The 12,273-nt window shown below is 36.2% G+C and overlaps 1 protein-coding gene across 6 annotated transcripts in view; it reads left to right on the plus strand.

Annotated features, from left to right (window-relative positions):
• Lin54 (lin-54 DREAM MuvB core complex component) overlaps nt 1-12,273 on the plus strand; it is a 75,188-nt gene that overhangs the window by 6,516 nt on the left and 56,399 nt on the right. For 3 of the 6 annotated variants that reach the window (XM_026409011.2, XM_026409012.2, XM_026409010.2), the window contains exon 2: nt 11,272-11,981. In XM_026409011.2, coding sequence (XP_026264796.2) covers nt 11,304-11,981 — 678 coding nt within the window. In that variant the 5' untranslated portion in view covers nt 11,272-11,303. The remainder of the gene's footprint in view (nt 1-11,271; nt 11,982-12,273) is intronic. The other 3 variants (XM_026409014.2, XM_026409016.2, XM_026409015.2) reach the window with 1 other exon arrangement.

Here is a 12,273-nt window from a genome sequence, read left to right on the forward strand (position 1 = left end):
GGCCAACCTCAGCAACTTTAGTGAGGTCACAAGCAATTTAGTGAGAACCTGCCTCAAAAAAAATAAAAAGGAACTAGGGACATAACTCAAAGGTAAAGTATCCCTGGGTTCTATCCGCAAAACAAGATATAACATAAAATCCAAAAGTAAGTTATTAACAAAATAAATACAAAATTATAAAACCAACAAAACAAATTAAACTTAGGATGATGGGTGACATTTTTCTGAAACTAAATCTTTCCATAGGAATATAAATAAATTCACTTTCCATAGTGAATATACTAATGTCTTTCTTTCTTGACACAGGTATGCAGTTTTCTATGTATTATTTATCCTATGATGACTCAATTCCTACACCACTTTTCTGAGTTTGAGCACTGCTGAGCTTTTCTCACTCAATAATAGGTTAAGTGGTTTGGTTTTTCATTTGGCTTTAATATCATTTACCTTATATGTCCCTTTTGTGCCTCTTTAGCCTGCCAGAATACTCTTATCATTAATTTTGAATATTAGGTGGTTATCCAGATGATCCAGAGTACACACAAAAAACATTATTGGAATGAAAATGTAGACCTTTCAAATCTTCGTCAGAATTCATGGCTTATAGTCCACGGTTCCCAGTTTAATTTGAGAAATGTAGTTCTAAACCTATGTTTTGAATTGTTGATGTATGCTTTCAGAAGTCAAAGCTAAAATCTAAGTAGTATATACAGTTAACCAATTAGTATTTGTGGTAAGCTCTACATACAAAAGTATAGTCTTTAAACACTTAAGATTATTTCTGTCCAACATCACACAAATTCCTTGCTTATATGTAATCCAGTGATAGGTCACTATGTCATATTATGTGTAAGAATGAAAACAGCCATCATCCTAGATTGTTTTGTAAATAAAAACAGTATTTCCACAGTGGTTATATTCTATAAGAAACCCTTTTTAAAACTTGTAAAAGCATAGAGCATTTGTATTTATATCTTATTATTTTTATTTTGTGGTCCTGGGGATTGAACCCAAGGCCTCCCACATACTAGGTAAACCTCTGTCACTGAGCTATGTCCCAATCCTTTATTTTATTTTATTTGGTCCTGGGAATTGAGCCCGGGGTGCTCTACCACTGAGCTACATCCCCAGCTCTTTTTATTTTTTATTTTGAGACGGTAGCTGGCTAAGTTGTTGAGGCTGGCCTCAAATTTATGATCCTCTTACTTCTGCCTCCTGAGTTGCTGACATTTCAGGTGTGCATCATCATATCGGGCTTATGTTTTACTTTATTTATTTATTTATTTTTTAATTAATTTTTTTGGAGTACATGACACAACACAATGCCTTTATTTTTTATGTGGTGCTAAGGATCGAACCCGGGTCCGCCTGTGCTAAGCGAGCGCTCTACCACTGAGCCACAATCCCAGCCCCTATGTTTTACTTTATACTTAATACTTTTTCATTGTTAACACTTTAAACCAGACCTTTTGTTTATCCTTAACACGGACTGCTCACTGTGATAGTCTTTGCCTCCAGTACAGTAGAACACTGAGATGAGGTTAATTTGCCCAAAGTATAGCTGTGGTCATGCTATTGGCCTGTCTATTAATTTCTAAGCTATTTCAGGGCCAGGTATTTTTAAAAATTTGTTGTTGTTGTTGTTGACGGACCTTTATTTTATTTATGTATATGGGGTGCTGAGAATTGAACCCAGTTCTTTACACATGCTAGGCAAGCACTCTACCACTGAGTGGTACAACCCCAGCCTTCAGGGCAAGGTTTTTGATTAATTTTCCTGTTTTCCACAGAGTTGGGAAGCAATAAATATTATCTGTTAAAATTATAAACTAGTTAAAAACTTGTGTATTTTTAAATGGAATATAGTTGAAGAGGACATTGTTCAAAAGCTAAATCTGAAAACTTATTTGAAAAGAATTTCTTAGTTTTTTTAGTATGACTTATGATGTGGATTTGTTAAAGTATTGGGGAGTTCTGGATTATGATGAACCAAGTTATTTTCAAAGCCCAGAACATTCTAGAGTTTTAGGTATACCCCTTCTCCATGATTAATTTATTCATTCTTTGGATTTATATTGACAGATTACTATTTGCCAGCTCTTTTCTAGGCCCTGGGGATAGTGGTATGGTATGATGAAGGCAAATAAGTCACTGTCCTTGTAGCTTGCATTCTGAAGAATTGAGGGAGAGATAATAAGGTTATAAACAAATAAGATGATGATCGATGTTCTAATTGAAATACCAGGGTGTTAGGATGGAGTGCCTGGGCTAGTGGAGATGAGCATAGGTGCCATTTTATTTTATTTTATTTTTTTAGGGTGTGTGTGTTTTTATTTTTATTTTTTTTGGACTGAGTTTTTAATCCAGGGCGAACTATTACTGAGCTATACCCCCAGCCCTTATCATTTTTATTTTTGAGACAGGATCAAGCTAAGATGCTGATGCTGGCCTTGAACTTGTCATCCTCCTGCCTCAGCCTCTGGGATTACAGGCATGTGCCACTACACCCAGCTTGATAAGATTTTGAATACAGTTGAGACATTTAGAAATCATTTAAACTTTTCAAAGTGAATGACTTTTTAACTCTCATTAGGCTTAAACCATTCAACCATGTTCAACTGTGAGGGAGAAAAACTCATTTTCTTGCTTCTAAGAATGTACTTTGCCTTTGGAACTTATATGTTGTGAACTAAAATTATTGGAGGTATGGAGTGTGCATTGAATGTTGTTGATTCTTCCTCCACCATACTTTTACAGGTAACCCTCACATATGAAGTGAACTAAAGCTTTTCAGCAATCTTGGTCTATGAAGATCCTCTGTTTTCTTTGAGTTTTTCTCAACACAATGATGATGAGGACGCATGTGCTTATACACAGCTTCCATTCCTAAGGGATAAAATTAGGGTATGATTCATGTAACTAAATAGCCAAACCCTTTTCCTGTCATGCCCACAAACTCCTTTTGAGAGTTCTTTTAGCATAGACCACTAAACCCACCCTGCATGTGACCCTAATTGAAACAGATAAGGCTGTCTAATCATAAGGCAATAATCATCTGTTCTGTTCAATGGCATATGGGTTTTCCTGGCTATGGAATTCTACATAGTCCTATGTTACATAGAGACTGGCCAAACCAATCAGACCCTTTCTTGTAAGAAGTTTGAACTCTGCTCCTAGTTCAAAGAGAGACTTCTACTCATATAACTCCTAGTCTTTTTTAACAAGACAAACAAAAAAATCCATGTTCTAATAATTGAGCTTTAAGATATATGAAGTAAAAATGCACAAAGGAGAAATAGGCAAAACCACCATCATATTTGGGATTTTTTTTTTCCTTTCCAGTACTGGGGAATTGAACCCAGGAGTGTTCTCCCTTTGAGCTACTTCCCCAGTCCTTATTTTTTGATTTTGAGATAGGGTCTTTCTAAGTTGCCCAGGCTGGCCTCAAAACTTGAGATCCTCTACCTTAGAGATTTTCAGGGATTACAGGTATGTGTCACAAACTGAGCCATATTTGGGATTTTGACACCTTCTTTTAGTAATTGATAGAACAATAAAAAATGAGTATTGAAAAATATGAAAAATTATCAAACAGCTGGACTTAATTAACATTTATAGAACACTATCCTCAGCAACTACAGAATGCATGTTCTTTTGAATTAATACATGGGATAGTCACCAAGATAGAGCCTACACTGAGTCTTAAAATAAATCTCTTATTTCAAATGATGATATAGAGAATTATATTCTGACAATAATGAATTAAATTAGATATTGATGATTATAAGATACCTAGAAAATCTCCAAATATTTGGGAATTAAATAGCATCCTTTTATCCATATATCAAAGGCAAAATCACAAGGAATATTTGAAAACATTCTAAATGAATCATAATAAGAACATTGAAATAAGGGAATGTATTTAAAACAGCTTCCGGAAAAACTTAAATAAATATTAGAGACTTATTGTATAAATGAAAGGTTTAAAATGAGTTTAAGCCAGAGGTTGACAAACATTTTCTGTAAAGGGCCAGGATGGCAAATATTTTAGGCTTTCCAGGCCATGTAAATCTGTCACATATTGTTCTTCCCCTTCAAACATTTAAAAATGTAAAAAAGCCATTCTTAGATGGAGAGCAATATAGAAATAGGTCCTAGGCCTGATTTGACTTTTAGGTTGCGGTTTGCTGAATTCTGATCTCTGCTTTCATCTTAAGATTCTAGGAAAAACAAAACAAAACAAATTAACCCTAAAGTAAGCAGAAGGAAGGTGATAAAGATAATAGTCAAGTGAAAAATGTACAGTTGAAAAAAATCAATGAAGCCCAAAATAGCTCTTTGAAAAGGTCAATAAAATTGATAAATCTCCAACCATGATAATCAAAAAAGAAAAGAAAGACAAATTACCAGTATGACAAATGATGAGAGAACATTTCTACATATTTGAAATAAAAGAATATTATATATAACTTTATGATAGTAAATTTGGTAACTTATGGGAAATACATAAACACCTTAAAAGACACAGACTATCAAATATTAAAGGTCACTCAAGAAGAAGAAGATAACCCAAAAAACCCTGGACCTATTAAAGAATTTGAATGTATAGTTTAAAAAACCTTCCCATAAGCCAGGCTCAGTAGCACACACATGTAGTTCCAGCTACTTGGGAGGCTGAGGCTAGAGGATTGCAAATTTGAGGACAGCCTCTGCAACGTAAGATCCTGTCTCAGAATAAAAATTAAAAGGAGGCTGGGGGCTGGGCACAGTGGTGCATGCCTGTAATCCCAGTGGCTCGAGAAGGCTGAGGCAGGAGGATAGCAAATTCAAAGCCAGCCTCAGCAATGGTGAGGCACTAAGCAACTCAGTGAGACCCTGTCTCTGAATAAAATACAACATAGGGCTGAGGATGTGGCTCAGTGGTCGAGTGCCTCTGAGTTTAGCCCCCAGTACCAAAAAACAAACAAACAACAAAAAAACCCTGGGAGATTGGGGATCAAGCTCCGTGGTAGAGTGCTTACCACTGGGTTCAATAATAATAATTATAATTGCAAATAATAATAAATAGTAAAATTCACATATGAAAACCTATCTTAGTAGCAGAAAAAGCATGACAATTATCCATTTATGATTTTTAAAATAACTCAGTAAACTGGGAATAGAAGTTCTTTTTCAACTTTGTAAAGGAAAACAACTAATAGATTGGGAATATGGCAAGGATGTCTGCTCTCATCATTTTAAAAAATATATATGTATGTGTGTGTGTGTATGCTTTCCATGACCTTTGTTTTATTTATTAATTTAATTTATTTAATTTATTAATTTAATTTATTTATTTATATGCAGAATTGAACCCAGTGCCTCACAGGTGCTAGGCAAGTCCCCCACCACTGAGCTACAACTCCAGCCCCTTGTCATTTTTAGTATTGATTTTTTTTTTTTTCCCTGTACTGAGAATTGAACCCAGGGCCTTGCACATTCCAGGCAAGTGCTACATCCCCAGCCCATTTCAAGTCAACATTTTACTGGAAGCCCAAGCAAGTGTAGTAAGCAAAAGAAATAAAAGACATGCAGATTGGAAAGGGAGAAATACAGTTGTTACTTGCAGGCAGCATAGATTGTCTTTGTTGAGAATCTTAAGGAATCTGTATAGAAAAATACAGAAGCAATAGATAGTAGGTATTGATACCTGGACAATATAGAAAAGTGAATTTTCTATATACTCATGACAAACAATTAGAAAATGGAAAACAAAGTCATTTATAAAATATCAAAAACATGAGATACATAACATGAAGTACATAACATTGCTAAGATAAATAAGAGATACTTTTGGGAGACAATTATCTATGGGTCTTTGCATTTCTGCAGTTCTTGCAAATGAGGCGGTAACAGTCCTTTTAGTGTCTCCTACTGTAGCAAAAGGCATATTTGCTTATCATCCAGTATAATAAAGATAATATCTTCCCCTGGGGACAAGGAAGGTTTGTTTCAACCCATTATAAAAGATTTGGGTTCCCTAAGCTCAGGTTTTTTCAATTATGATATAAACCCCACTGCATGTGCAGATCTATCTAGACTCTTTCATGTCTTTCCTGTGAGACTTGGTGGCCAAGGGTGATACATATATGATGCTTGTGACCCTTGCTATGCTGTGAGTAATATATCCTTTGTCTCTGACCCAAGGTTACTGTGTCTTCTGCTAGTATTTATGAAACAATAACTGACTACTTGTTAGCTTGCAAAGAGGGTATACGATCTCAGACCCCTCTTAGTTCTGGACAGTTTTGGCCATGAGAATGGAGTTCTGATAGAGGCATGGCTTTCTAAAAATGGAAGGGTGAGGGCCTTGTGGGCTAGGAGAAGAGATATGAAAAGACTCTGGCATCTGGTGGCAAATGGTCTCATCCAGCTGGTGAGCAAGGACAGTTGAGGCAGAGGAAGTGCTACTGATAATGAATGTTTACAGGCTTAACTGAGAGGACTGAAATAGGCCATCTGGATGATGTTTCGGTTATTGAACATGGGGAACTCAGCTCCATGGCCCTTGCTGAAAGGCATTGTACCTGTGGCTACTGAGTTAAAAGCCCTCAGAACTGGGAAAATGGTGTCAGCAGTGAGGATAGGGAACTCAGTATGGATTGAAATTCTTAGAAATTTGATTGAGCTCCAGGGGTGAATGCTTGAAACTCAAAAGAAATGCAAAGCTTTGCTTACTAGTGTAGAGTCACTGTCTCCCTGTGTTTTGATCTTTCTTTCCCTCATCTGACTCCTTGACTTCTGGTGCTTTAAGGAGAAAGATGAATAGGGGTTGGGTTGTGGTTTCCCCATCCTTAAAGAGGACTAAAGGCTCTACTTCTGTGCCTAAAATATGATGGGAGAACCTTAAGGAAAGGAAGGAGTCAGATTTTCATGGCTTTGATGGATACAGACCTATCTCTTTGGTAGGTCTGGGTGGGGCATCCAGATTCAACTGATGGGATTTGGGAAAGGTTTGTAGTAGGGGAAGAAAGTTAACCTGACATTGTTTTTGGAGCCCTTTGTTGTATGCTGTTAAGACTTCACTGCTGAATGTGTAATTGAGGTTGATATTTTTATATGCCTGTACTGTGAATGCCCATAAGTGCTGAAAGGGTTTCTTCAGATCATGAAGAGTCACGTGTAAACATGAACATTAATTTAAAGAAGTGCCACTACTACTTTGGAGTTCCAAACCCTAATGGTTCCTTTGAACTACATGTTATTATGACTGATGATTATGCAGTGTGTGTTTGTACTGGGAATTGAACCCAAGGACACTCTTCCACTGAGCTATATCCCTGGCCCTTTTTACTTTTTGAGATAGGTCTCACTAAGTTGCTGAGGCTGGCTATCATCCTGCCTTAGTCATTGGGATTACAGGTGTGTACCACCATGCCTGGTGATTTTGCAATATTTTTAAAGAACTAATCCAACTCAATAAGACTAAAAACCCAATTAGTCAACTTGCAAGTTATAAATAAAAATTACAGTGAGGGTCTGGGGATATGCAACTATGGTAGAGTGCTTGCCTAGCATGCATGAGGTCCTAGGTTTGATCCCCAGTGCAACAAAAAGGAAAGGAAAAAAAGCACATTGCAATGTCACTTCACATCCATTAGAATGGTTAAAATTAAGAAGACCAACAAAAAACTGATATTACCTGTTTTTTTTTTTTTTTTTAACCCATGGGCAGCCAACCACTGAGCCACATCCCCAGCCCTTTTTTGTTTTTTATTTAGAGACAGGGTCTTACAGAGTTGTTTAGGGTCTTAGGGCCTTGCTAATTTGCTGAGGCTGTTTTGAACTCACAGTCCTCTGCCTCACAGCCTGGTAAGCTGCTAGGATTACAGGTATGCATGATCGTGCCCATCTTCTGATAGTACCAATTGTTGACAAGGATATGGAGCAGCTGGGTAAGTACTGGGGAATGAAATCTACTAAACTATGTTTTGTGCTTGTACAAATATAGCATAATGAATCTAGCTATTACTTATAATTATAAGGCAGTGATATAAAGTAAAATACAATTTAAAAATATATATTTATTGGGCCTGGAGTATAGCTCTGTGTTAGAGCACTTGCCTAACATCTCTGAAGCCCTGGGTTTGATCCCCTGTGTCTGGTGGAGGAGCTTACTTTGACGCAGCAATTCCACTTCTAAGTATTTATTTGAAAGAAATTAAGCTCTGGGACGTAACCTCAGTGGTAGGGTGCTTGCATAGCATGCCTAAGGCCCTGGGTTCTATCACCAGTGCTGCAAAAGGGAAGAGAAGGAAAAGAAAAAAGTATATCTGTAAAAACTTGAACTTGACTGTTCATAGCAGTATTATTCATGATAGTTCCAAACCAGAAACAATCAAATATCCCATTTTCAGGTGAATGTATATACAAATTGGGATATATTTATACAGTAAAATATTATTTAGCAGTGGAAAGGAAACAGTACTAATAAGGATAACAATTAAGATAAATTTTAAGGGCTGGGGATATAGCTCATTTGGTAGAATGCCTGCGTCACAAGCACAAGGCCCTGGGTTCAATCCCCAGCATCACACAAAAAAAAAAAAAAAAATGAAAAAAAAGATAATTTTTAAAAGCTAGAACTGGGTGTGATGGCACAAGCCTGTAATCCCAGCGGCTGAGACAGGAGGATTACAGGTTTGAAGCCAGCCTGGGCAATTTAGAGCATCTCAAAATAAAAAAATAAACATGGTGGGAGTGTAGCTCATTGGTAGAATATACCTGGGTTCAATCCCTGATACTACACACACACACACACAAGTATGTTGAGAGAAAAAGCTCATATTATATGATTGTTTTATGTTATAAGTACATAATAGGGTTTGCAACTTAACACCAGTTCTACTTAGAATTTTTCTACTTTATGAATTTTGTTCTTTTCTCAGGCTGGTGATATTTTGTAACATACTCTTGTGACGCTGGGCAGCTGCAGCAATCTGTAGTCCTTGTCAGCCACACAATCCAAAGGGAAAATAACTGTTCTCTACAGTGTACTGTGTTGCCAGGTGGAGTTCAGTAGTTTAGGTGTATTAAATGTATTATTTTCTCTTGTTACTGGATTTTGAACCCAGGGGTGCTTTACTATTGAACTTCATCCCCACTTGTTTTATTTTTTATTTTGAGACAGGGTCTCACTAAGTTGCTTAGTGCCTCGTTAAATTGCTGAAGCTGGTCTTGAATTTGTAATTCTCCTGCCTCAACCTCCAGAGTCACTCTGAAGTCATGACTTATAATGTATTTTCAACTTAGGATAGATATATTGGGACATAACTCCTTCAGATGTTGAGGAACATCTATTTATGATTCTATGAATATGAAGTCTTTTTTAAAAAATATTTATTTAGTTGTAGATAAACACACAGTATCTTTATTTATTTTTATGTGGCACTGAGGATTGAACCCAGTGCCTCACATATGCAAGGCAAGCGCTTTACCACTGAGCTACAGCCCCAGCCCCAATATGAAGTCTTAGTATGAGCAAAAAGGGGATAAAGCAGCAGTTGTATAGCGTAGGATTTCAGGATAGGGAGCTGACTCTAAAAAAGAAGGCTTATTTTTTTTTTCTCCATTTTAAACTACTAGTGGTAAACATTTAAGTTAATTTTTTCACATATTTTTTAATTGGTGCTTTATAATTGTACATAACGGTGGGATTTGTTACATATTTATACACAGCATAACAATATCATTTCCTAGTATTTCCTTTTTTCCATCCCTCCTCCTTCCCTCTTAAAATTTAGGATAATTTAACTTTGGTATCATGTAAACCTATAAGTGTGGCCAGGCTAGGTGGCACATGATTAATTCCAGCTACTCAGGAAGCTAAGGCAGGAGGACTGCAAGTTCAAGGCCAGCCTGGGAACCTTAGTGAGACCCAGTCTCAAAAATAAAATAAAAAATTTTAAAAGGACTGGGAATTAGCCCAGCGGTAGAGCATCCCTGAGTTCAGTCCCTCGTAATTCAAAAAAAAAAGAAGAAGAAGAAGAAGAAGAAAAAAAAATCTGAGTTTGTATCCTGACTCTACCTTTCACTAGCTCTATGTGACTTTGAGAAGATTAATTAATATTTCCAAATTTTCTCATTTGTAAAATGGGGATGATAATGGTACTCATATCAGAATTGTGGACAGGATAAATTATGCCATCACTTCTACATAGTAAGTGCTAACTATTGATGGTTTATTTGGGCAGTAGTAGTATTTGCCAATGCTAATAAGTAAAATGTGTGACTTGTATGTGTTAATCTTGGGATAGGTCTTATATTTTAGATTTCTTTTTTTAAAAAGGGAAGAAATGAATGAGTTGTTTATTAGGCTCTAATGGATCTTGGATGTTCTTTGAGTAGATAGCGCATTGCTATTTAGTCTTTTATAAAATTGATGTGCTATCTTTACTATATGAAGATAATGGAACACACTTATTGATTGGAAATTTTACATGACCTCTGACTATAGTGTCACTGTTCTGATTTGTCAGAATCTTTTATTATTTATTACCTTTTTTTTTTTTTTTCCTCTATAGGGACTGGCTGTGTACTTCTTAAACAGTTCCTTCCCCATTTGACGCTTTAAATGGCTGAGGAGGATTTAAGAATCTTTCCAGATAAAAGTTTCCACAGTGTGAAGTTAATTGACCAGGCTTGGGCCACATAAGCCATTTGATCTACATTTGCTGAGATGAATTATTCTAGAAATGCCTTTAACATTAACTTGGGCATTTAATGGATTTATATAAACAGTATAGTATTCTCATGGGGGGACTATAGGACCTAGTTGGAAATCTGAAGATATTTTCTTATTTGTTAATATTTACATCCTTATTTCTGTCTGAATCAGCAGTTTTCAAGTCTGTCAATGAGTCGATAAAGAAAGTGGGAAGAAGTAAGATAATCAGGCAAGTCAGAGATTAAAAAGTTTATTAGAGGGCATTGGAAAGGTATTTGGTGTGATTGTTACTTGTTGCCTGAATACATGATTACTTTTGCATTGACACATGGTGAGTAAGAATGTTTACTTCTAGGTCTGCACCCTATGCAGCTTATATTTTAGATTCTTGAAGGCTAAGGATGTGTTAAAATGATTTAATCCAAATAAGTATCAGGAATATTCTTCATTTAATTTCATATCAATTTTAAAAATGGTTGGTTTGTTATTTGCATTTTTCTTGAATATTTTTCCTTAAGTCTGTTTAGAAACTTAGTAAGTTAATCATTTTTCAACTTTTATTACAGCACCTGATCACCTTTCTAGCAGGAGAACGATCATGGAGGTGGTGCCAGCTGAGGTGAATAGTTTGCTTCCAGAGGAGATAATGGACACTGGTATAACTTTAGTGGATGATGATAGTATTGAGGCTGTTATTGTTTCATCCCCAATTCCCATGGAGACAGAACTGGAAGAAATTGTCAACATAAATTCTACTGGTGACTCTACAGCCACGCCCATTTCCTCGGAACCAATCACAGTGTACAGTAACCACACTAACCAAGTTGCAGTGAATACCACAATTACTAAAGCAGATTCTAATACCACAGTGAAACCAGCTTTTCCAAGTGGCCTTCAAAAACTTGGTGCTCAGACTCCTGTGACTATATCAGCCAATCAGATTATTTTAAACAAACAGACATCTGATCTTAAACTTGGCAATCAGACCCTTAAACCAGATGGACAGAAGTTAATTTTAACAACTTTGGGCAAGTCTGGTTCACCAATTGTTTTAGCTCTACCCCATAGTCAACTACCCCATGCTCAGAAAGTTACAACTCAGGCCCAGTCAGGAGATGCTAAGTTACCACCGCAGCAAATTAAAGTAGTTACCATTGGAGGGAGGCCAGAGGTGAAACCTGTCATTGGTGTCTCAGCATTGACCCCAGGAAGTCAACTGATTAATACTACAACTCAGCCCTCTGTGTTACAGACCCAACAGTTAAAAACAGTACAGGTAAAAAAAAAAAAAAAAGGGGGCGTATTAATTAAAATGCATGTTAAAAAAAAAGTTAAACTGATTCATAGTTGTGTTTATGTAGGGTTATTAATTGCAAAGCTATTACTGAATTCTTTTGACTGTTGCTTTAAGTAATTGTGTGAGTTTTTTGTTGTTTTTACGTTTGATATGTCTAATGCTTAGGAAAACATTTCCAGAAAACTTAGAACAAACTAAATTTTTGGCTAAATTTCAAATTAGTATATTTATAGCCATTTATTCATTTGAAAATATATTTTATTTTTAGTGG

This window comes from Urocitellus parryii, chromosome 10 (assembly GCF_045843805.1).
Source record: "Urocitellus parryii isolate mUroPar1 chromosome 10, mUroPar1.hap1, whole genome shotgun sequence".
In the NCBI taxonomy this organism is placed as follows: domain Eukaryota; kingdom Metazoa; phylum Chordata; class Mammalia; order Rodentia; family Sciuridae; genus Urocitellus; species Urocitellus parryii.